Source organism: Dreissena polymorpha, chromosome 6 (genome assembly GCF_020536995.1).
Source record: "Dreissena polymorpha isolate Duluth1 chromosome 6, UMN_Dpol_1.0, whole genome shotgun sequence".
In the NCBI taxonomy this organism is placed as follows: domain Eukaryota; kingdom Metazoa; phylum Mollusca; class Bivalvia; order Myida; family Dreissenidae; genus Dreissena; species Dreissena polymorpha.
In genome coordinates this window covers 10442539-10469212 of record NC_068360.1, presented here as the reverse complement: position 1 = coordinate 10469212, position 26674 = coordinate 10442539, and the positions used below count along the sequence as shown (strand labels likewise).

Genomic DNA, 26674 nt, shown 5'->3' with positions numbered 1-26674 from the left:
CTTTCTGGTTAACAGATTATTTTCTGTGTAGGCCGTCACATCTACAACGATCAAATCAGTCACCAGTAATTTTGTTAAGGGCTTAATATACACATACATTCTACTTTTACTTCTTTAAGGCATATACTTTTGAATAAAATATAATCATTTGGCTTTGCAGATTTACTACGTGCAAACCGACCATCGTTACTAATTGACATGATAAAAAATCTTTTTAAAGCAATAGTTAAAAACTTTTTATCATAATTACACGCGGATGTATTCTTTCATCGTTTTCAACGCCTTTATGTACTTTATTATAGCAAATACAACCTCAAGTTTGTTGATGAAATTTAAAAAAAACTGTTAAATATATACGATACTGTAAATAAAAACGGCGATGTTTATCGGGTCGTGTATTTCCAACATAAAAAAGAGTTTTTTTTTTCAAGCGTTATACTAGCAATCGACAAACTAGTTCTAAAGCGTTAGATTTCTTTAAAATATAATTTCAATAATTTACATATATAATGTCGGTTTTAACGAGTTCACTGTGATTCGACCAAGCATCTACAAATGGTCACCACGGCGTTGTTGGTATGGTGTCCGCTTAGCGATCGGGAGTTCACGGGTTCGATTTCCACTGTGGAAGTGTTCCTATGATCCCCCACATAGACACCAAGTACTGGTTCTAGTCCCAGGAAACGGACTCAACAGTGTTTCAAATAAGCCATAGGCTTTCGATGCAATCGAGCTGAAATTATCAGGTTTAAACTGAGCGTCTTAAATAAGTATTCAACAATAATTGAAGAAATTCTACACAGATATGAATACTGATAATTGAATAACCAAGTTTGTTTTACTAATAAAATATCTTGCCTTCCTAATAAAACGCAAATTAATCCGCAAAACACGACTATCCACACACGCGTCTTGCTCACAAACGTTAACGGAATTAAGGAATGTTGACGTCGCAAGATTGTACAGCAAATAACGCGCCATCGTTACGGTGACAAATGGGGGCACGAAGGAGCACAGGCCTCGCCGACACCACGGGCAATTAGCAACACATTAGAAACATGCAATAAAAGGGATAATGTTTCATTTTTTTGAAAATTAAATGAAAGACACGCGGCCCATAAACTTTACATGCTCTACTACTAAAACGTTCTTAACCCTCACACTAGAATAATAATGCATATTTAATCAAATTATTTTGTTAAATTGAAATTATATAGAAACATATTATTATAAGTTGTTTAAATATTTTCGGTGTCTGCTTCGGACTTTTCAGTTTTACCGGTATATCATATCAAAAGTAGAACACCGAAACATAAGTAGCACATAAGCGACATACATGTTCATATTTATAATACATCATTGTTTATTGCGTACATTTTTCTAAACTCGTAGCTTAGTAAAATATTTTGATGTTTAGGTCAAAGATTCAGAAATAGGTCAACGTTACTTATTTACATGAACGCTCAGATGACAAAATGTGTCTTTGGGTTGGGTGAAACCTTGCGAGTAGTATAACTCTATAATTTGCTAGAATTTGGCACAGCCCATTAATCCGCCCCGTTAAAAGTCCTTTCAAAATCACATAGATGTGAACTAACACATATGAGGCCAATTTTTTATTGTCTAAATATTACAATCGACTACTCATTTTCTTACGATTTATGACATTAGAAGTGATTACGGGCCATGTGTAGCGATTGTGTTCATAGAGAATGCAGTTTCCGTGCAATTTTGTGCACTAAAGACTTTTCACCTGCGGTGGAAACTGGCTATATACTGGCTTGCGATCTTAAATCCCATATGTAGAAACGGTTTCAATCCCACGGCTTCCATTTTTTTTAAATTTAACAGGCAGTTTACGAGCGCGGTAGGCGCACCTTAGTCCAAATATGTACTTAAAGGTAGAACCGATATGACTACATGCTAGGTGTAGCAATGTTTAGCTTTATCTAATGACAACAGCGAGAGTCAAAATGGCATATTCAATAGCTGATATTTCTTTTTGATATTTTGATAATGAAAAAAGCAACAATGCTATTTTGCAGTAAATTTGACAGAAGATAAAAATACGGTGCATGTGTATGACCAAGTAAATTGTTTACTTCCACTATTTGTCCTAACAGACACTTTGATAATATGATGATATTTGCATTTGTATTAGAAATGTCAAACTATTGTGAATATTTCTATTTGATCGGGCATACAGCAAGACAAACATACGTACACGTCGCTTGACAACAAGCAACGCCCAGGGCTAGACACGGACACGTTTGCTCTCTTCAATCTCGCCCTGTCGTCTTGAAAATAAACTTAAGCCTCGCATCGCAGCATGGTGGATAGTTCAGTCTTGCACTGATACTGGCATGTAAAACTTGTTTTAAGTTGAAAACATCGGCAACGCCTATGGGTCATCCTTTCTGACAAATGATGGCTTCTCATTTGTCAAAGCAAAACGGCGTACGTCTTGGGCCATTTGGTCAAGTAAAGAAGCAATTAACTTACGGGATGTGGCAAAAACACATTTCGCGGTATTAATTCGTGAAGTGAAACAAACATACAAACATCGTGTCACCGGAAGGCCATTTTAGATATATTTGCATGTAATACGTATACATTTATTTTACATATTTACAAAGAATTTTCAAGTCGTTAACTTATAATAATTCGGTAGGTCAAATCAACGAGCATTTAACGTTTAACCAAAGTTTCCAAAGGTAGTTGGTATAATGTTGTACAAGTATTTATCGGGAGTTATTCTTCATCTTGTTTGGAAATTAAATCATATATAATACCGCCCATATAACACGCGCACAAAAGCATAGCTTTACGGGAAATTCGGTTGCACTGTAAAACAAAACGCGGGTGTGTAATAAATTATTTTATTCTACCGATGTAAACAATAATTCATTTCAATAAATCATGTATGGTTTTTATACAAACAATAATTTTAACAAAAACCGAAATTTTGTTTCAAATCACAGAAACATATATTGAGACATTTATATATGACTACATATTGATTAAACCATCGGTGCAATTTGTTCTTCATTTAATCAATACAATTCCCATAGGTCTGGGCCCGAGCTTATAAATCCATTCGTAGAATTAAGAAAACTAACTACCGTAGATACTAAATATAATGTTTCATCCATTTTGATTTTTTCCTTAAATCGTTTGCGGAAACGAGCAATTCATCACATAAAATAGAAAATGTCAAATATCAAAAAATCACCATACAACCATTGGAGTGACCAACCTCTGGATATGCACATAGCCGCACTATGGGGATATTACTTTTAAAAGTGTAATAAAGTTCGAAGCATATATTACGGAGATAATTTCGCAAAAACTAAACAAAGATCATAACAATATCATTTAATAACTTCAAGGGTTATGACTTTCAGCAAAATACTTGTAACTGAACAGCAAACCAATAAGTGCATGTCAACCCTTTATACCACCTTCAAGCGTTCTTAAGACGACCCAACGATGTTATTGGCGATTTTATCGCGTCCTAGGTCGCCGCAGGAACGCAGTTTAAACACAGTCCGGTATATAAAGTCCAATCAAATAAGTGACCACACGCGTTCTAGATCTGGCGAAAAACTTGTTTAATTTGGCAATAATTCTCTCAAATACATCAGGGCGAAGCAACCTGACAACATGCGCACACTGCATATACATTTGTGACAAATTGGTTGCTGTCATATCGCACGAAAACGAAAGGTTCCTGCAGAACTGCAACAATTAATGAAAGGAAAATAACTTATAAACAAGAAATGTGTTTGTCAGAAACACAATGCCCCCTATTGCGCCGCTTTGAAATAAAATTTCAATATATAATTTGGCAGGTTTAGAACTTATCTCCCTTTTAAAGCTTATTACTTCCCTTGGATTTTATTTTTTGACTTTTGAACTTGAAGGATGACCTTGACCTTTCACCACTCAAAATGTGCAGCTTCATGAGATACACATGCATGCCAAATATCAAGTTGCTATCTTCAATATTGCAAAAGTTATGGCCAATGTTAAAGTTTTCGGACGGACGGTCAGACAGACAGACAGTCAGACTGACGGACAGTTCAACTGCTATATGCCACCCTACCGGGGGCATACAAATCAGTGGAGCAGAAGGCCATGAACATGCGCAAGTTCGCTCTCCAGCGATGCTGAAAAGAAAGTTTTACCATAATTCAGGTCATTGGTGTCCGAGATCTCACGCGGAAACTAAATGTTGTTCAATGAAGAATAACTCCCTGCGGTCATTCGGGCGGAACGGAAGGACAATATGCAAGAAATAAAACTACAACGAATTTTACAAAATACCAACAATAAATTAATAAATGATGCGATTAGAATTGTGAACAACTAAATACATTTATTTGTGAACATTCTATGAATACTATCATTTACAAAGTAAAGTCTGATTATATCAATTAAAGCTAAATTTTCCCTTAATAGCACTGGTTTGATTGCAGTGCTGATTTTACACTCGTAGTATTCGAATATTAATTCAATTTAACATAAATTTGGTAATGAGAGCATATGCACAGATATAAGTTAATTTCAAACAAAAAGAAACCGAATGCACCCCATAACGGCGACAATAATTAATAATTTAGGTCATCATCCAGATGTAATGTAGTTAACTATTTTTAAGTCGGAACCTTATCAACAGAGGCTATAGAAGTGGATTGCACAAAAAGCATTAATTTTTTAAAACATAGTTAAGAGACGACCAATATAACAACATTTACAGAAAACACGGCTGCTATTAATTGCATTCATAACTGCAATGCTTTTTCGTATAGATATATTTTGGTAATATCAATTCCTGTTATATACCGTAATTAAACGCTAAAATGCGCATTTTTCACTGTTGAATTGAGCTGAAAAGAATTTACAGGTCAAAAGAGTTAGTTAAAATGTGGTAACTGACCAATTATCTGCCACTCATCTTGCTACCAGTTGTTTATAAAAAATATATATTATATTCGATATTTTACATGACTGTCCCAGTCCTCTAAGCCGAGCGGAACTGTCGTTTTATTAGAATCGGAGTTAGTGTTCGTGTGTCGTATGAACGAATCTGCAATAAAACTAAATTTAGATTCACATCATTCATCGAATCATTTCTGTCGTCAGTTGTCAAAACGAAAGTACGGTTGATATTCAAATGCATTCTTTTTCTCTTTCCGGGATATTGTTTTAGTATGTGGATGCTGCATTAACAAATATAAGTGTATATGAAGTGCAAACACCAAAAAATAAACAACGGTTGCGATAGACACCTATAAACATAGCATATACTGTTAGATGCGCATTATATCACTTTAATTAGTTTTTTCCGTGTCCGAAAATATAGATACGAAAACTACTCCAAATATACAGGTCTCCAAAAATTTACAGACATATAGATATGTTATGTTTTGTCAACGATTATAATAAATATAAACATGAATCCATTTTCAATACTTTTCGTGTGTTGTATTCTTCTTTCTCTTCTTTAAAATAATAAAATCTTCACATCATTGCATTCTCTTGACTGAAATTGTATATAATCAAGAGCTGTCACCATAGGATGACTTATGCCCCCTATAAACGCTTGATAGAAATTATGAGCTTTTTTCGAAACCTAAACACACATTTCGAAACCTAAACGCGGACCCTTAGTTCAAGGTCAAGGTCTCAGTGGTCAAAATTTGTGTGCGTATGGAAAGGCCTTGTCCATATACACATGCATACCAAATATGAAGGTTATATCTCAAGGAAAATAGAAGTTATGAGCATTTTTCGAAACTTAAACGCAGATTTCGAAACCTAAACGCGGACCCTAAGTTCAAGGTCAAAGTCACAGGGGTAAAGTTGTTTTGTGCGTATGGAAAGGCCTTGTCCATATACACATGCATACCAAATATGAAGGTTACATCTTAAGGGACAAAGAAGTTATGAGCACTTTTCAAAACCTAAACGCAGATTTCGAAACCTAAACGCGGACCCTAAGTTCAAGGTCAAGGTCACAGTGGTAAAATTTTGTGTGTGTATGGAAAGCATGCACATATATACCAAATATAAAGGTTATATCTCAAGGGACATAGAAGTTATGAGTATTTTTCGAAACCTAAACGCAGATTTCGAAACCTAAACGCGGACCCTAAGTTCAAGGTCAAGGTAACAGGGGTAAAAAATTGTATGCGTATGGAAAGGCCTTGTCCATAAACACATGCATACCAAATATGAAGGTTATATCTCAAGGGACATAGAAGTAATGAGTATTTTTCGAAACCTAAACGCAAAGTGTGACGGAAAGACAGACAGACGGACACCGATCACTATATGCCACCTTTTCTTCGAAAAGAGGGCATAAAAGTAAAACAATCAAACAAACTGTTTCCATAATACTATATCATTTAAAATGCTGTTGGATGAAAACATTGTTTATATGATCTGTATATGGTAATTTACCCAATAACGCAAATTTTATAACCAGTTGCCATCCGTCTGCCAATTTTTTTATTACCTTAATCCGGTGGTAAAAAAACATGGACAGGTAGTGTATTAAAGTCTAATGTCTGCACATACAATTGTATGATCGAATGGGCACCAGATAAGCAAAAAACAGGGCAAAAATCTGGTAGCGCTGTAAAATATGAAATCCGACAATTTAGAGTCATCAATTATAGACGCAAACCAGTATGCCCGAAAATTAGAGACACGAAAAATGTTTATTTTGGCTAAAACAGAGGTTTCCGTAAATGTAGAGTAGTAGCAATAGCAAGAAAGTACTAAAATTTCGATTTCTGATATGGAGCCCTAGGATTACGCAACAAGGGGGCCATATAACGGCGCTATGTCTCTTTGTCTGTTTAAAAAGAATTAGGACGTTCATCGAAGTTCACACATTTGTTTTTCCGTTAGTTTTTAGAGAATTCACAATTCTGCATAATTATTGTTGAAACAAATAATCTGCGCTAGTTGAAAGAAATCTGTGCTAAAAATATTAAACTCTAGTAAATGTTAATCAATTTGACCAAGTGACCTAGTTGTTGACATGACAGTTAAGACTTTGTGAAAAATATTAATATCATTATTATTATTTTGGGATGGTATTGATGATTAATGGCTATCACAATAGATCGGGTGCACAAAAATATGTAACACAATGAAATGGACATAAAAGTATTGGTGCATATAAAATACAAATCAGCATCAATTCTGGGTCACATCTTCATAAGTTCTGAATTTCAAATTTACACATAATTAATTTAGGGAATGAGATTCTAAGTTAGTATGTTCTTCACATATTTTAAGCAATCTTTTCAGTACAAATTGAAAAATGACATTGTTCATACTTAAATATAAACATATAAATAATAATCATATCACACAACTTATAAAACTGATATGTTTCTAATAGCTACATACACAACTAATATGTTTCTTATAGCTACATACACAACTAATATGTTTCTTATAGCTACATACACAACTAATATGTTTCTTATAGCTACATACACAACTAATATGTTTCTTATAGCTACATACATAACTGATAGGTTTCTAATAGCTACATACACAACTGATTTGTTTCTAATAGCTACATATACTGAAGAATGCTTTTTGTTGTCAATACAAAGCAAATATACATGCAAAATAATCAAATCCTAAACACATAGCAGCTGTTGTTGAGGTCCTTTTTACAAGTTGAATACTGGTACATGTAAATTAAATTACACGGCTTTGAAAGTTTCTAAGCAAAACAGGAGTCATGCTAAAGCCCAAGTACTCACTATTGCCGGTAGATCATAATGATGTGTATATTTTATCAATTTCAAATACAGTTAAACGATAATTAAATTTAGAAATGTTCTTTCATAAAATATGGCAAAACGTTCAATTAAAGTGATGAAAGCTTTGTAATTTTTTTATATATTAAAAGTACAACTGTCATAAAACCATTTATCAAAGTAAAATTAACACATACCAGTCAATAGTTTAAACATATTTGAAGTTTCGTATTCATTTCCAACCCAAAACAAGTTTTACATGTTTACTTTTTTGTCTGTCATGAAGACCGCCAGTATCAGAAATGATACCAAACCGCGGGAAATTTTATCAGAAAAATCCATGGTTTGACGTCTTATGCATGGGTTGTTATTATTGTACTTTGGTAGCAGTAACAAATAGAATGAATCCCGAACACAGGCGGAAAAAGCAAAAATGATGTGATGGAGTCAAAGTAGACATTATTTAAAGTGATCTGTAACCAACATCAAAAGGGTCTTTCTTAAACAATATTTTGTGACCTTGAGAACACCAAACCTTGAGAACACCTGATGTAAAGTGGAAGCTAATAAACATGCAATCAGTGTCGCTGATATTAAAGTTGCCATGATGTCAAAAGCAATTTACTGTGCTTTTGACTCAGTTAGCTTAAAAAAAACTGCAGTTTGGTAATGTCCAGGCTAACTGTCACATAGTCATGCACTAGACCAAGAGGCTCAAGCAGTAGAGAGAAAATATCAGGATCCACAACCTTAACCACAATCCTCACATTGGTAAATTGTTTCTATCCCTTATTCTCATAGTAACGGCCCTCCTCATAGTATCATGACTTTAACACACAAAAAATACACTGAAGAAGTGCTGAAAAGTTAATGCTTTTCAATTGTTAGTAACAAATCTTAGCAACCAATCAGCAGGGCCAATATTATCAAACACATAGTACTACAGGGAGCAAAGTCTAGCCAGTAGTTTGTCAAAATCATGCCGTTTTCAATGCAGTTTTCGTTGTTATGTCCAATAATGCACATTTAAATATAGATTGACATTATATTTGTTAACTTCCAAAATTCAGATGTATTCATGAAGAGGAACGATACCACGGATAGACATGCGTAAGGCTGTTTTTCATTCACTTTTTCAGAAGCAATGTGCTTAGGCATTGTTAAATGCAACAAATATGCCTCTGTGTAGGCTTTGAAATTTTTTTAAATCATGAAATCTTTCAGGAATTATCTTCCTTATATAAAATGTTTCAACACTGTTCATGGCAATTTAATTCATTTTGATTGAGGCTAAAAGCTAAATACCTTGGTTTAAGTAAAGCAATTATGACTAGAGTATTGCAATGTGTTGTTATTGTTTAAACATGGTATTAATCTTCTATGTGTGTCTTACAACACAACGTTGGAACAGCATGTCTGTAATTTGTACATTTCATTACAGAGACTCTTGTGTCCTATGGAGACATAATGTAACCCGTTTTACAGTTTCTTGAGCATGTTCCATCAAGTGCTAAATGTATCAAACAAATTACTTGAATTCTTAATATTTTAAAATTGTCTTTTTAAGACTTGTCACCCCATTGAAAAATTTCATTAAAGTATTTTGAGCTACTGCAGGATCACAAATGAACTGAACGATATATGGATGAAGAGCAAACATATAGCCCCCTCTGGCGAGCAGTGTAAGGGATTTAACAAAAAAAAAACTTTAAAAATTAAAACATTACATAAAAAGCAAACCAAACACAACTCACATTCACACTAAAAGAAAAATACAATAACATTACATCTATATTGAAACAAAACAAATAATTTAATTTTTAAAGAAGACCTTGACAAGGTCAAATATTAAAAAATATACAACATAATTTCATTTCATAATAATAAATACAACATTATTATTACTGGGTTATCTATAGATTGTCCGATAATATAATGAAATTTTGTAATAATTGTAAAAAATACATGTAAATAAAAACTCAAATCCAAACAAAGTGATACAAAATACAATAGAGTCAAAAATGTTAAGTAAATAACTATACCATGACTAAATCAGATCAACAGGTAAAAAAGTCATTGCCCTTATGTGATTTTGGCATCCTAGTTTGGAAATGATATATTTTTTTACCAAATCTTGGTATATTTATATAAAAATAGTGTTTTATTGTAAAAACAAACATTATAAACACAATCTACCACAGAAGTTGACATAATATTAATAACAACAAGAAATACAATATCAAATATCAAGTGATTCATCTCAGAGACTTTAAACGATTGATTCTCTCCAAAATAACAATAAAACTCCTTACTAACAAAGTGGAGTTAAATTTGCAGTCAAAAATATTACTGGGTCACATCGAGATTCAAAAGAAGCTGTATAAAGGAGGAGTGATATATACCCTGAGTCATAACAATACTGTGAGGAAATGAAATCTGTATTCAGTAATGATGAAATTATAACTCTTTCAGTGCTGGCACCGGATTTTCGAAGGCCTTTGCAAACAATTAGGATCCAGATGAGACGCCACTATACATGGCGTCTCATTAGGATCCAAACTGTTTGCTATTCTTATAGTATTATTTGAAACAAGACATGTGTTTGTCAGAAAGACAATGCCCCCTATTACGCTGCTTTGGATTGTATTTTTTTACTTTTTACCTTGAAGGATGACCTTGACATTTCACCACTCAAAATGTGCAGTTTCATGGGATACACATGCATGCCAAATACCAAGTTGCTATCTTCAATATTGCAAAAGCTATTGCAAAACTTAACTGTAAGGTTAAAGTTTTGGGACAGACAGGCAGACAGACAGACAGACAGACAGACAGACAGACAGACAGACAGACAGACAGACAGACAGACAGACAGACAGACAGACAGACAGACAGGCAGGCAGACAGACAGACAAACAGACAGACAGACAGGCCAAAAACAATATGCCCCCAATCATTCGATCCGGGGGTATACAAAATCGAAGAAAATGCTAATTTTAGAAATTCAGCAGACGACATATTAGCAGATGACAAAATTCCCAGCATGCAAAGGGTTAACACCTTTCCCTCTTTAACTTAAGAGATTATTTTCCATGTATCAATGTAAACAAACGTGAAATCACTGTAGTTTATGTGACATAGTTTGACTGTTAAACACAACAGTGTTCCAGTTTCACAGTATTGCATGAAATAAAGAATGATTGGTTTTTAGGAATCATTCTTGATGAGAATATGAAAGATTATTGCAAAAGGATACACAAAAAAATGAAGATCAATTTAAATGTGTTTGTCCTTGGAGAGAATGTCAATTGTACATGTATTTCTAAGTAAAAACAGGTCAATCTGATTATATATAGGACAACAGATTTTATAGGAATACAGGAAAGGATTTTGTAAAATATTGAAATACACAATAGATGAGGTATGTGACAGTTGCAAATCACTAATAATAAGAAAAAATACTATATTTAATGTTATTGTATCTACACTGTATTTAGGATTAGCCATATACTTACACTAAAAATGCCCTTTAAATGAATAATGCAAAAGCGTTTGTAAAAAATATTGAAACGCACAATGGCTGAGGTATGTGACAGTTGAAAATTAATAACATTTGAAAATAATACTATCACAACTTTATTGTATCTTCACTGTCCTTAGGATCATCAATATACTTAACACAAATAACACAATTTGAATAAAAACTAAAAGAACTCTTCTTAAGCTTCTACAATGATATTTATGTTGTTTTCCCGTCGTTTCTGAAGCCTCTCTACCATCGGATAGAAGAAGAGAAGCATGGAGCCAAGGAGGGCAGATGCTGAACAGACAATATGGACGGATACAAAGGACCCTTCAATATCCCTGATGGCACCTGGAACATAGCAATGTGAGGGATGGTGTTCAGGGACGACACTTTCTGCTTAAACTGGATTTTCGTTTAGAGGAAATTTCCTTTACAATGAAAAAACCCATTAAAGCTTAAAGTGTTTTCCCTGATTAGCCTGTGCACATTGCACAGGCTCATCTTGGACCAGACTTTACGCAGATGAATTAAGCCCAGTTTTCCGAGAACGTGGCTAAATCCCATCCTCATCCCCTTTAATTTACGGTTTAATGTAGCTGCAATAATTATACGTGTAATTATATTTGTTATAAACATTTAAATGAAGAACAAATGCTTTCAAATTACACTTCTGCAACATTAATGAGCGTGCACTATGTAAACAAGGGGCTTTGATGGCCCTTAGTTGCTTACTTCAGTTTAAAGGGACCTTTTCACAGATTTTGGCATATTTTGAAGTTTGTAATTAAATGCTAGAAATTGATAAATGTAAACATTGGAACTATATATACAATGTATCCAGTATAAAACAAAAATACAATGAAAGAAAGAAAAAAAAGTAATCCACAACTGGGTTCGAACCACTTACCCTTGGAGTAAAAGTCTAGCGCTGAAACCACTCGGCCATCCATGCTCATTTACTATGAGACGCATTTTATACCTCATATACACAATCCTCGTCATGTCACAAATTATAACTATCACAACAGAACTCTCCAAATTATTCAATCATTTCATGTTTGTAACGCTTGATAATTTTCAGGTTTTCAAATTGTCAAAAAATGCAAAGGATGTTTTAGAGCATGATTAATGTTCAGTATTACTGTTTCCTCGCAAATATCATAACTACAGAGAAAATTTGCAAATCTGAAACAGTTTTTTACAATTGTGTCAATTTACCAAAATATGAAAAGATCCCATTGAGGTATATACACTAAAAAACCTATTAACTAAAAGCAAAATTAATAAACAGCTAAAAGTTGCCGTGGTGCAAAGGATAAGGTCCCCTTATCCACAAGGAGGTCCTAGTTTTGAACCCGATTGCATGAGCGTTCTTTAGATCTCCCCTTAAGCACAAAGTATTGGTTCTACCCATAAAATGGACTCAAAGAGCAATTTATCATGAATTTGGCTTTAACTGAGCCAAAACAAATAGGTTTAAACTAAACAACTATGACGTACCTAGCAACGGTTGTCCAAAAGCAGCCCCAAGTCCCTGAATGAACAGCACTACTCCCAGCACCTTGGGCATTGCAGCCAGTCCCACCAGGTCTATGAGCACTGGAGCGTTAATCGCAACATAACACCCTCCCAGGAACCCGTACAGTCCAACTAAAATCCCCATCAACCAATACTGGGTGGCAAACGCAAATCCAAATATCACCAGACTGAATAGCAGGGATGCAGTGGCAAGGATTTTGTATCGGGCGCAGAAATGTAGGTCCCCCGCCACGCCAACTAGTATTCGTCCAACGAGATCGCATATTCCTGAAATGGAGACTAGGAACGCTTTGTCATATTTGGAATATCCCCGATCACTTGCTGTGGCTGGCATAAAAAGAACAAAGTTAAAATGTCCGAAGAAAATCAGGAAGCTGACTACTACAAACATATCTACGACAAAATTCTTTAAAACACTGAAGTCTAACAAACCAACAATGAACTGAAGGCATTTGTTTGTTATCCTATTTTTCTTCTTATTTCCTTTGTCAGCCACGTTTAATTTAGACTGGTCTTCAGTTTTTAATGCTATTGAATGCAGACTGTCAACACTTCCTATTAGCACGTCCTGATTGTTAATTTTGAATTTATAATCCTCCGCATCTCTATCAATATCATCAAAATCAAATGGCTTCTGCTGATCACCATGGTTTTCACCACTATCAACATGTTTGCGAACAGTTCCTAGTTCAACATGGTTTTCTGCAGGCTCGGTGCCCAGCAACTTGTTTGTTTCTGACTTAGTATCCACTTTGGGATCGGTGTAGTGGGAAACCGGTCGATACAGAGCACCTGCTAGAGCCGCATTCATATACATCCCACCTATTATTATCATTGTACCCTGAAATGAGACACAAAGACTTGTAGTTGAAGAAGAAGAAAAGTTTAATATTTTTCATATATGCTTTTTTTCTGTTGTTTTCATAAAACTTTAAAACAAGTAATTTAATTTGGTATATTTATTATTGAACATTGAACAATCCAAAGCTTTGTCTGGATGCAAGGTATTCATTTCATTAACTCCATTAGTTATTGCAAATTTAAGTGGGGTCCATTCGCTATTTTAGTAACTGTGATCGTGACCCCACCTATTTCATTCACAATCCCAAGTCTTGGTACAAATGAAGTCGGATGGAAATATTTCATTTAGATTAAAATGTTCAAAAAGTTCATACTAGAGTTTTCAAACTTAGCCTATGGTAAATACAAATTTTAAGTTTAAATGAAATCAATCAAGTTATTCCTTAACAAATATTTTAATGAAAAACTTTTACCAAACCCGGACGCAAAAGTTAAAGCCGGGCAAGTAGAATAGCTTGCCCTTTTTGTAGAAAAGTTCAGCTAAAAATATTTTGAAATAATGAGGAAAACTGAATACTGGTGGCCTACAATTCATGGCTTACCCTTAAGGAGTACGTATCCAGAAGGTACTGTAACAGAGGGGGCACTGCAAACATCCCAATGCTGGCCCCGGACAGGGCTAGACCATTGGCCAGGCTTCTTCTCTTCTTGAAATAGTGCCCAAGCATCACTAGGCCATTACCGAATATGCAAGCGTTGCCAAAGCCTGCAAGGGTTAGGTGCATTGTATAAAGATCAACACACTAAATAGTGATTTTAATGCATGCATTTCCAAAAGCCTGCATGGGTATGATACCTTGTAGATAAAAAACACTGTAGTGTTCTTTATGTATGCATTGCCGAAATCTGGATAGGTAAGGTACGTGTAAGGACATTGTATTTTGTAATAAGATCAAAGCACTAAATAGTATTTTTATGCATGCATTGCCGAAACCTGCATGGGTAAGGACTATTTTATTAAGAACAGCTGATGAAACATATCTCCAGCATCTCCAAGTCATTATGCACGCATTGCAAAACCTACTTTATCTTAATATTTATCAAAGTTCGCTACACATGTTGTGTAAGTGCCAATAACTTTTAATTTCTTCTCTTTTAAACAGTATGCTGGCGATTACTTGCAGTATATAGATTTATTTTATGCTTTCCGGTGGTTTATAGAGATAGTCCAGTCATTCTAGCCTTAAAATGGCTAAAGGTAGAAAAAATTGCAAAAGAATTTATTTGTTTGTTTTTAGGTATTTTAATATACGTAGAATTGCATGACAAGGTTAAAAATTACTTTTCTTTGGCGGAAAGTGCTCAAATTTGTAACGAAACAACATGCCTAGAACTTCAGCTGAAACAAGTGGAAATTTACAAAATTGATTATATGAAATGCATCTGGCCAGTAAGTATTAATTTTCATAGTTTATGAAGCATAGACGACATACAAAGCATGTCTAGATGCCGGTGATGATTCTTAAATTGACTTCTCTTTTTATTTTGATCATATTTATCGTATGTCGTGGGTCAATTTACCCCACCCACTTCTTACAAACAGGTCCATTGTAAACTCAAGATCATTCTTCTAAGAAGATAATTCATTGCAACCAGAAACATTTATGCAGCCCAAGAATATCTAATTTAAGTAAAAATAAGCAACTAATTTTTTACTTAAATTCCTTTTAATATATTCATGGTTAATATAATGTGAAGACAATATATACTTCACACCTTTTATATGAAAAGCATATTAAAATAAATGTACATAAATTGTCGAAAAACATATTTTTGACAAGCTTATATTTTCTATTTGTTCAATATGGAATTAAAGATCATATATTGATTTGATGTCGTTTAATAATAATATTATTAAATGAATGATTAAAGTATATTTTATATTTCAAAATTTTCCACAGATACTCTATTTTGGATACTTATCATAGAAAATAAACATCCAAAATCAAATACACTCATTGGCAAATCTGGCGTTGTCTAATTTGAAACAATAATTATATATGCACACACTAAACTAACTGCATTCTTAATGCAATATATAATTATTTAAATCTATACTTCTTTGCTTATATACATATTGCATCAATAATATCGTGCGAATGCTATTTAGTACAGAAATATACAAATAAATGATGTGCATAATTATTGAAATACCTGAATGGTTTAAAATATTATCTTAAATGCATTGAATCCTTTCACAATTTTTTATCTCTATATACAGGTCGTTCATATGAAACGTTCAGGTTTCAGACACAAGGTCGTCATCATCATTGACGGAGGAGGAGTTTGCGCAGTTTCCTCGACAGTTCCCACAGCCTTATGAACATTCGAGTCCATGTTTTCTACACGTGCATCGTTTTGAGTCACAACTTTGTCGGCAATTACAGCGTATGACTTTGAGTAGATGTTCAGGAGCAGGCAGCAGATGTGTCCTTACTGGAATCAATTTGTTGTTGGATATTTCCCAGCCCCAATCTACTGCATCCAGATTGTTGTTTCCTCGCCATATCTGTGTCTGTAGGTATGTGCGCAGTGAGTGAAAGCGAAAGGCAGCCGTGGTCGGTGGTAATGTCTCTACTTGGACGGATGTTTTACTTGTGCAAACCTTCTGGGTGAACTTTCGGAATCTCAGGATATCGAGCCCTTCAGAAGGAACACCGTTGTTGAGAAGAATCATTGCCTCTTCACTACGAGTTGTTATTTCGTTAACGTCTGGTTCCTCTTCATTAAATATCGCAATGGTCCGTCTGAATTCGGAACTGGTTTTGAACAACTTTAGTACGGCTTCTTTGCTGATACCATGTATCCTAGAAGTCGTATCACAACCTGTGTATGCATGTATGAACGGAAGCATGCTGCTTAACTCTGGTCCAAGTACAGTTTTCGTTTTCTTGATATCCCAGACTTTATTTGTCTTATTTGCTCGCCTTATATCTGATTTATAAAGCAGATTGTGACTTGAATCGTCCCCATGGTGACACAATAATACAAGCACGTCAGTGTCTTCGTCGACAACGACCGTATCATGCGATGTTGCTTCTTGAACTGCAGTGCTTACTATCAACGTATCAGCGTCATCGACTGCTTGTATTGCATCCACGTTGTTGTCTCTCAGGTATTTGCTCAGGATGGTTAGAAAGTTCTGCTTGTTTTCTGTGTTGTTGAGGAATTTTTCATTATCTGACCTGAACGTCGTATCAAGGTTAAATAATGCCTTTGTCCCTATTTCCTTTCGTTCGCCTCATATGTGTAACATCCTTGAGACTTGGTGAGGAGGAATACCCGTCAAACACAACTTTTGCTCTGTTGCCATAGTGTTGTTGAATACTTCGAAGGTATTGTTGGCATATCTGCTGAAATGTACTGTTTTTCTTCCATGGAACACGTTGCAGCAATGACCCACCATCTAAAACATATGTTGGTGATTGTAGGAAGGTGTTAGCTTGACAGTCACCCATATTCCAAATAGCTTCGGATAAATTCGGTTTGTTAGCCTCTCTTAGAAGTCCACTTTTGTCAAACATAGACGATGGAACTTGGCACAATTCATACTTGAATATATCTGGCATATTTGGCATGTTTCTGTCAGCAACAGTTATGAGACGCTGAAACAAAAGTTGTGGATCGAATTCTATCAGTTCATCATCAACTTTCAGAGTGGACTTGACATTCATTCTCACAACTTGGTCTGCTCTTCTAAATGTATACACATCTACATTTTTGTCTTTCATGTCCTTTAAAACACTGCTTCCAACGTCCTTTGCTTTGTCAATATTTACGTTCAGTTCAGCAAAAACACCGGTTTCAATGTTTCTTAGATCTTGCACAGCCTCGTCAAACGGGTTTCTCTCTGACAGAAACTTGATTATAGTTCTAGTTTCTGTACTGTCCTTTGAGTTTCTTGTTGTTCCTACGTCTTTGTGTTGATCACTGGTGGCATAATATACTCCTGTCAATTCCTGTACTGCAGCGTTCATTTCTGAACACGCAGGCATGGATAGTACCCATAGCGATCTCTGATTGTCAGTCATGCCTCGGCCACGTGTTAGTCCACCACTTGTCTTAAGCGCACGCATCAAAACTTGCTCGATAATCAAATCAGTTGACAAGCCCGCCCAGTACCGATCTGTTCTTCTGACCACATGGAGTCCCTGTGAGAAAGCTTCACTAACGTCTGGATGATCAGTGGACAAATTCATCATATCCATTAGGTATAGGTAGCACGACTTTAGATAGTGTGTATGACCCGCAGCTGCAAAATAGGGTAACATGCTTTTTACACTTGATAAGTGACCTTCCCAATCGCCTGTTCTCTCAGCCATCAAGAACTGCTGCAAAAGTGATACCATGTCCATGAATTGGAACCAAAGCTGAGCTGTCCTATTTTCTTTCAACTTCTGTCTGAAATGTGATATATTTTCATCAATCGCTTTCAGGTGTGTGTTTGTTTTGGTATCATCTAGTGTTGCATTGTCGCTTGAAATGGCGTCGTATAAGTGACCGATAGCTTCTACATCATCATTAGGAGCGTCGTAGATATTTTCATTATGGTCTATCGATTGTCTTGACGACTCTGATTCCTCTGTTAAACCTGTGTTTGGAAAAGCGATTGTTGAGCCATTCGCATTTTCTACAACATGGTTACTCAACTGCTCAGATATTGGTGCGTCCAGCGGTCTGTTATACAGTTCAGACAACATCAAAGCATGGAGTGCAGTGTCAAGCATAAAATAACCTCTAACAGCTCTGTGGACAGACTTTCCAGTCAACATGTGAACAACTGCGTTTGAAGCATAGACTGTCTCCAATATTTCTTGCAATCCAGTGTCAGTTAAAAAGTGCCCTATGCACCCCAAGAAACTCATCTGCATATGGAATCCACCCAGTCTCAATACTACCCGTCTTAACGGACTGTCAGCATTCTGTTCTCTTATTACTGTATGAGCTTTCAGGTACAGTGGTTGGTCAAAGGTTATGATAGGTGTCACACTAAATTTCTCTGCTTGCTTTGCAACAAACCATAAAGTAGAGTTGATACATGTGAGATCACTAGGCGCCATGTCTATCATTGGCAAAAATGTCATGTCAAAAAAAACATTTGCTGCCCCTGGATGTGTTCCTTGCTGAAATGTCTGCATAAATCCTGACCAATAAGGTCTTGTCTGTCTTGCAATCCAAACAGATTTGACCAACAAGTTGGCAGAATGGAAGAAATTCTTATTCTTTGGGGAAATCTCAGTCAGTTCATTAAATTTGATGGGCGGGACTGAAGCCTCGGATGGCATGTAATACTTAATTTCAATGTTGGCCTCTGATAACTGGCTATAGTTGGCATCCGTCCTTGGTATATTCCAACTGGTCTTCTGCCCTGGGGTTTTACAAGAAATTATACCCATTCCATGAAAAGTATTCAGTCCATCAAGTGTCCTCGAATTGTGGTCGACATTGTCTGCTACAAATTGCATGAATTGTCCAGGGAAGTAATCTTTGAACAATGTTGAGTTTGAAGCTGCTGCATTGATTTCAAACTTTTGTACTTCACCATATGATGAGCATAGGCCTAATTGAAACAAAATATCAATAAGGAACCTCGAACTAAACTGGTGATGCATTTGTAAGCCTAAGGACAAATAACATTTCTAGGGGCACAAGCTTGCATTATTGCTTGCCCGACAACAGCGATTTTCAACTTACAATCTTTCTCAACAAATATGTTGTTCAAAAATATCAGTAAACTCTTTGGCAAAAATGCTAAGTTGTCTTCAATTGATTTAACATTTTCTGATGCTGGGTAGAACGACTTATAATACTGCATGGGTTGGATGTCATTTTTGATAAGTTTAGCTGCTGTTAACAAGATATTTTCTCGTTCATTTGATACCTCATTTTTCTGACTCTTGTGAAAATTATGAATGAGATATGAAGCTGTAATCTGTAAGGTTATAATGTCACTTTTACCATCTAATTCTCCTATAACAATATCAGTACCAAAGTGTTCTATCAGTTTGTTTTTCATATGTTTTGTACTGTAAGACTTGTCACAACAGAGTTCAGTCATTTTTTGGACGAGGTCACTCACTGATATGACTTTACCTTCCGAACTTTCTACATATTTCACAACTTCTTGAAATGCTAACAATTGGTCCTTATCAACAGGCCTTCCTGGACGTTTTGAACTTGTTTTTTGTCTTTTATTTGAACGATATTTCAAAGGTATGTCTTTTCCAGTCCGGAAGTTTGTATTACATGTCTGGTGGTAAACTGCATCAGCAGCAGGCAGATCTATGATGTGCTCAATTCTTTCAAGCACTGATATACCCCAAAGGTCATTTCTTTCTTTACATTTCTTTATTATAGTTTCTTGAAAGTCAAAAGTTTTGACATCCCATACATCTCCACCCCTTTTCTTTTTGTCCGATTTAGCATAATTAGCACAGAATAAGCAGTCAGACTTAATATCAAAAGTCTCGTCCGATCTTAATATTCTGCTGTTCGCCTGGTCATCCATCATACCTTGTCCTGCAACAAAAATAATGTTTGCATAAATATATTTTAATATAATTGTAATACATACCACTGTAACTGAAGTAGAATAACGTTAAATAATGATTTGTGTTACTTCCAATAAAAGCCGCCCGGCATTTTGAATCAGTGTTGGTTGCATTTTTCGTGACCGACTCGATCGTGAAATATATGTTCTTTATATAGTAACATTCTTCAGTATACATGTAATTAGGTACAAACTGCATGGTGGCCTGAGTGGCATAGTGTTAATAACCACTTGTGAAAAGACAAAATCCAAATATCATGGACTAGCAGTATAATTATACTTTTAACTTATCTTTTGTTCTGATTATAATACATAAAATATTTCATAAAATCGATTGTTCAGTTAATGTAACATACCATGCTGAATGAGAAAGATGGCAAAAACTACATGATCTGCTGGTCTTCTCACATGCTGTATATCACTGATGTAGTGACCTGAAATGGTGTTAATATAGATAATATTTAATATTTAGCAATTTCATGTACTTAATGAACTTTTTTAAATCAAAGAATATACATAAAATGCGAAAAACTAAGAACTCATATTCCCCGAAATTTGCGAATTTTGACACAAACACGCTTCCGTAGTTTTAAAAATTGTGCAGACCTCGGTTTATAAGTTGTCAAAAAAAAGTTTTTTTTTTTCATGTATTTAGGATGCCTTTGGTAAATTTCAACTCTCCATGTGTATTTTATATGAAAAAAAGTCTACAAAGATGTATAAACGCCTCAATTCAATAACTTGATGATGCATGTCTTTTAAGAGGGCTCTGATATTCTTATAATCTTCTTTCAACTAGATTTCTGCTAAAACAGCGGCACCATTAAGCATTGCTCTATATTGAAATATTACAATTCACATCGTTTGAAATACAAAACTTCTACTTACTGTCTTTATAACGTCAAATCACAGTTGATTCCACATCGATCAGCACTTTCAACTGACTTTGCCCGCCATATTGAACTGTTTCACGTCACTTTATGACGTCATATTTATTGGAAGAAACCGTATGGTGTACTACATGGGACATAATAAAACTTCGCATTTTTCGCCATTTTCAACGTTGAATTTTAACACTTTCCCCATTGAGTTGAGACTTGAAAAAAACACTATGAATTAATAAGACGTATGAGAATACGACCCACACGGAATAAATTCTTTTGCAATTTTTTCTAGGTTAAAAATAGACCGACTGGAGTAAGAAATATCAGTGAAATAAAATTGGTATTCCACTGTTTTAAACAGTGAAAAATAACAGTGACAAATATCGATATTTTTCACTGTTTTACTGTGAAATGACGTCATTTTTTAGACGAAATGACGTCATTAATCCAGCGAAATTATCCAATTAAACTCATTTACAATGTAAATAAACGGTCAAAAAAAGCATAAAATAAAAAGAAAATTTGTTGGATTCGATGGAATATCGATTTTATTTCACTCGTAATCATAGAAAATATATATTTTCACTCGTGGCTTCGCCACTCGTGAAAATATTGTTTTCTATGATCACTCGTGAAATAAATTCCATATTCCACCGAATCCAACAAATATCCTCTATCTGTTGAGTTAAAAAAAAATATTACAAAAATTAGTATTTTCCTATAAATATGTGGAATGAACAGACTGATAGGTAAGATATGAACAAAAATGGTTGCTTAGGTTCCTTTTTATAATAAGCCAGTTACTAAGGAAATACCTGAGTGATATGTAAATGTTTGTGTTGTAAATACATACACAATTAAATTGAATATGTCAATGGTGTTGAAAATGTTCTCATTCTGTACACAAAGTCAATTTAACTATTTCATAAGTGGCTGAATATACAGGAAAAGACCCCAATATCAAGGTTGGTTCTAAGCAATCCTACCCTTGGAAAAATTATATCCCAACTTGAATTTGCTGTTTTATGTTTGATGACTCCTTAGAAAACAATTCCAAAATGTTGTTTCTAAACAAAGGAAACAAACTCAATACCAAACCCAGACGTCCCAATATGAGACAATTTGTCCGGACATTTGTAAAAAACGTAAATTTTATAAGTTCACAACAAAATTCGCTATTCAAGCTCTGTCTTATATTTACCATTTACCATTGCTTATCACTTTAAAGGGATCTATTCACGGTTTGGTAAATTGACAAAATTGGAAAAAGTTGTTTCAGTTTCGCAAATTTTCGGTTTAGTTATGATATTTGTGAGGAAACAGTATTACTAAACATTTACCATTGTCTAATATAGCCATTATATGTATCTTTTGACGATTTAAAAACCTAAAAATTATAAAGCGTTGCAACGCGAAACGATTGAATAATTTGGAGAGGTTCTGTTGTTGTCGTTTAAATTTACGTAACTACAAAGATTGCTTATATAAGGTATAAAATGCATGTACAAAGTACACTCGGCGGAATAGCCGAGAGGGCTAATGCGTTTTTACTCCAGCCTAACTCCAGGACTTCGGGGGTCACTGGTTCGAGCCCTGGCGCCGGCTACTTATTTTCCTTTTTTAAATTTTATTCTTGATTCTTTAATGGAGCTTTTAAGATAAAATGTTTACATTTATCAATATAAAGCATTTGATGACTAACTTCAAAATTTGCCAAAATCTGTGAAAAGGCCCCTTTAATGCCCACTATTAACAAACCATTTCTACTACTTGAGTGCATCTGGTCTGTTTTTGACAACTTATCAGCATTTGATTGGAAAATTATTGATTTTATCAAATATAAGGCATTCACACCATGGTGTTTTTATGATAAGGGTTGTTTATTGCTATAGATAGCCATCGTAGTGAAATTAAAGCCAACTGCTATTGTATTTCATTGCCAAATCAATTCCAAAGATACTACACTGTATTCCCTGAGATATACCACCAGAGGCTAAAAACCTCGTAAAGCACCAATTGTGTACAACAAATTAAGTGCTGACCAATGCCCATAGATTTTTTGCATAAATTCACTTTCATTTGCTACTGATTTTCATAAAATAGTTAGAACATATTGCATTATTAAATCTAAATTTAGAGTTAATTGACGATTGATTGAATAAAAACAGGGGTCCCTAAAAACAGTGTTTGATTCGTGCACATCACATTACATGATATACACATTTTCGATTGGGGCCTCTGTCCCGATTAGATGTCAAATAGAGGCATGCCCCACATTTCACTTTCTGTAGTATTTAGCCTAGTGCACACGAGTGTTTACTTCCCAAAAATGAAGAACATTTGTGTTCATGAAATTCTAAAATACATTTATCCTCAATATTGGCCAGATATTATGAGTTTTGGTAGTAATACATGTATACTGATTACTGACTACACTAAAGGTGGCATGAATGATTATTTTTGGTGTCCCACTTTTTGGTCAAATGCCCCAACAGTTCTGGCATGTATGCTCAAATCATTATTTATTTCTTAAATCTAAAAAATCACCATGTACACACCCAACATTGCCCCCGAGGTGAGTATGACCCACTCTATGCTGAGTAGGAGCCCTGCAAGTGAGAGCCCAAGACCGCCCACAAAGGCCCCTACCATGACGACCTTGCGCTGAGTGAAATGCTGACCAGCGAGTACACACACTGGAGCTGAAACACACAATAGTATATAGAAAATTGCTTTGGATACATTTTTACTTAAATGGTGTCTCTACATTTTTAATTTACTTTTTAATTTACTTTTTAATTACAATAAATTAGTGTTTACCTTCCAACCAAGGACATAAAAATGCTGAGTTAAATAGAATACCAGGTAACTGTCAGTAACACACATATTAAACAAGGCTTGTGTGTGCAGCCCTACCAAGAAAAACTTTCATGACCACTTCCAACATTAGTGATTTGGCAAGACCGAAAATCAAATTATGAAGACTGGATTTGCAGTCTAGTGCCAAGGTTTGTTTGTAAGGTTTTATATGCCTCTCTAATTAAATTAATATGTTTTAAACACTAACCTAGCCTAGTATTTTCTATCTTACCAACTTGCCATAGTATACAACCTCCCAAGAAATGATTTAATATATATATATATATATATATATAAATATAAATATATTTATATATATATATGGCAAAAGTTATGTGTCCAGGCAGAGAATCAAAACTGCGATCCTCTTATTTGTTTTTCCAGTGCCAAGACTAGTGGTTTAACCCCTTCACCCATAAGAAGCTAAGTGAAATTGGCTTTTGCAACCAGCATAAAACCAGAACAAACTACAAGTAACTCGCAGCCTGTTCAGGTTTTATGCTGTTTGCTGCTCATCAGTATCTGAGGGTTGGAAATGAAGCCTTTAAAACTTGAATATTGTAAGAAAGATCTTTTAATTAAATTCAACTTTCTAAGTTACTTCAAATGTGTCAAAATACATATCTGAGTGGGAAAGGGTTAATTTTTAATAAGCCTCGCTTTATAAACTAATCAGTATTGAACTCTAATCAAGTATTCTTTAAGTTATCTGGTTGCCAATTTATATTATACCCTGCCCAATATTTCAAGACAAAATCCCCAATAAGTTTTACAGCGCGGCATTGATCCTCAAATTTGTAGTTCAGTGCTCTACATATTGTTATTGTCACCCACCTGCCACGGTATACATCCCTCCTGAGACTCCCATCACTAGGGCTGCTTCGGCAACAGAGACATTGAAATAGTCAACAAACTCTTCCATCAGAATCCCAAACGACTTTCCAATTCCTACCATGCAGAATACACTCACAAAATAGCCTGAAAGTAGAAAATGGTGAATTTCAGGGCTTACTCTGCCATTCGCAAAATTAGCCAATGGCTACAAATAGACTTATTTGGCTTAAGAAAATTCTATTTGGCTACAACTTTTTCTTCATTAAAACGTGAATATAGCCAAAAATAGAAGAATTTTGCCATAGTAATACAAATTTGGCTAAAGAAGTTTTTGAGCCAGGGGAAGCCCTGAATTGGAACTTGATCATGATTAATAGTCATGAATTAATTACAGTAATATTTATTTTGTATTTAAATTTCAACAGTTCCAAATAATTCTGTAATATAAGTTCATTATTAAATATAAATTTCATATTTTAAATGTAAAAAAAAGCATGAGATTCAAATCCCTCAAAAATTGCGTTTTCTTCATGCTTGATAAAGAAACAAAACACAAACCAAGGCATATCATCCAAGCCCAGCCGGTATCCATGGGAACAGATTGTCTCACTGACATTGTACGAGTGGAGAATTTCTACTGCCATAAAGAAATCATAAAGACAACATTTTTTAGCTGCAACATGACATGCAAATGTAGCACAACTTCTAGATACATCTATTGACAGTTATTATTATTATAATTAAAATTAGTGTTTGCATTGCTCAAAACAATTATTTAAGCAGAAGTGCCCACATAAATATTACAAGCACTGAAACAAATTTAGTGTTAATTTTAACCAGGGACCCATACACAATTGTTTGTATAGGCCCCTGTTATAATAAAGATTTAAATTCACAATACATTATTCAGGGAAAACATTGTAAAATTAAAAAGCATTGTTCATCAAGAAGACTATGTTTTGAAATTGTCTGTTTATGCTAAGTGCAAGCAATTATTTTATTAACTGAACTCTTCTCAGTTGATTGAAACTGTAACACTTATTGACTTATACATGTCTGTAAGGCTATTTAGAAGAAATCATTAAGCTTTAAAGAAGTTCAGAGACGTCTCTGAGAAGTTCAAGCATTTGACTTTGTCAGTCAGTTCGTGGTCGAATTTCTGTCCCTAGTAAGGCTAGTTAGATTTCTTTCGTTTTCAGTTAAATATTAACATCGAGTACCTAAATCTGAAATACATAAAAACAGCTTAAACCAAGCAATTTACTTTTCGCAACAACTTTCCATAATAACCCAAACACAAATTGTCAAATTGGAAATTTAGAGTAAACAAACAATTAAAATGTCAACATGTTTGGCGAATTCTACAACACAAATATTTTTCGCTGGCACGAGGAAGGAAGAATCGACCAACCTGACGGTTCTAGAATTTTAATTATTTTACAATTTAACAATCACATTACATGCAATCTGCCTGCTCTTTGAAGGTGCAGATAACCGCTTATGCACAATATCATACAATGATTTTTGAAAATGCAATGAATGTCATTATCTGTTATTGTTTAAATTTCAAACATATCTGGCTGAATTCGGGACAGAACGGCCATGGCTAAAATGGCGTCGGTCAGCAAAACCGGTGGTCTTATAGCTAAAGAAACTTCAGCGTACAGTATATATAGTTTTGACATACCTGTACGCTGAAGCGAACCCCGTATCGAAAGTCAACCAGAGTCGTAACATATTTATGTCACGCTATAAATTAAAGAAAGCTCATTTTCTTGGATACATTTCTACATATGTGACGTCGTCAGCGAAAATCAGTCTTGTGTACGCTGAC

General features: G+C 34.8%; 1 protein-coding gene across 3 annotated transcripts; it reads right to left on the bottom strand.

Moving 5' to 3' along the window:
• Positions 1–6779: 6779 nt before the first annotated feature.
• Positions 6780–26268, bottom strand: LOC127833588 (monocarboxylate transporter 9-like). 3 transcript variants are annotated; one of them, XM_052358932.1, is made up of 7 exons: positions 26105–26268; positions 25399–25477; positions 24841–24984; positions 23706–23849; positions 14256–14419; positions 12814–13693; positions 6780–11661 (listed from the first exon to the last, which is right to left on the bottom strand). In XM_052358932.1, the coding sequence occupies exons 2-7, from the start codon at positions 25454–25456 to the stop codon at positions 11507–11509; spliced, it is 1545 nt and encodes a 514-aa protein (XP_052214892.1). In that variant the 5' UTR covers positions 25457–25477; positions 26105–26268; the 3' UTR covers positions 6780–11506. The 3 variants fall into 3 exon arrangements, with proteins under 3 accessions (XP_052214892.1, XP_052214893.1, XP_052214891.1); XM_052358933.1 differs by having other exon boundaries at positions 25399–25474; XM_052358931.1 differs by having other exon boundaries at positions 25399–26268.
• Positions 26269–26674: the final 406 nt, after the last annotated feature.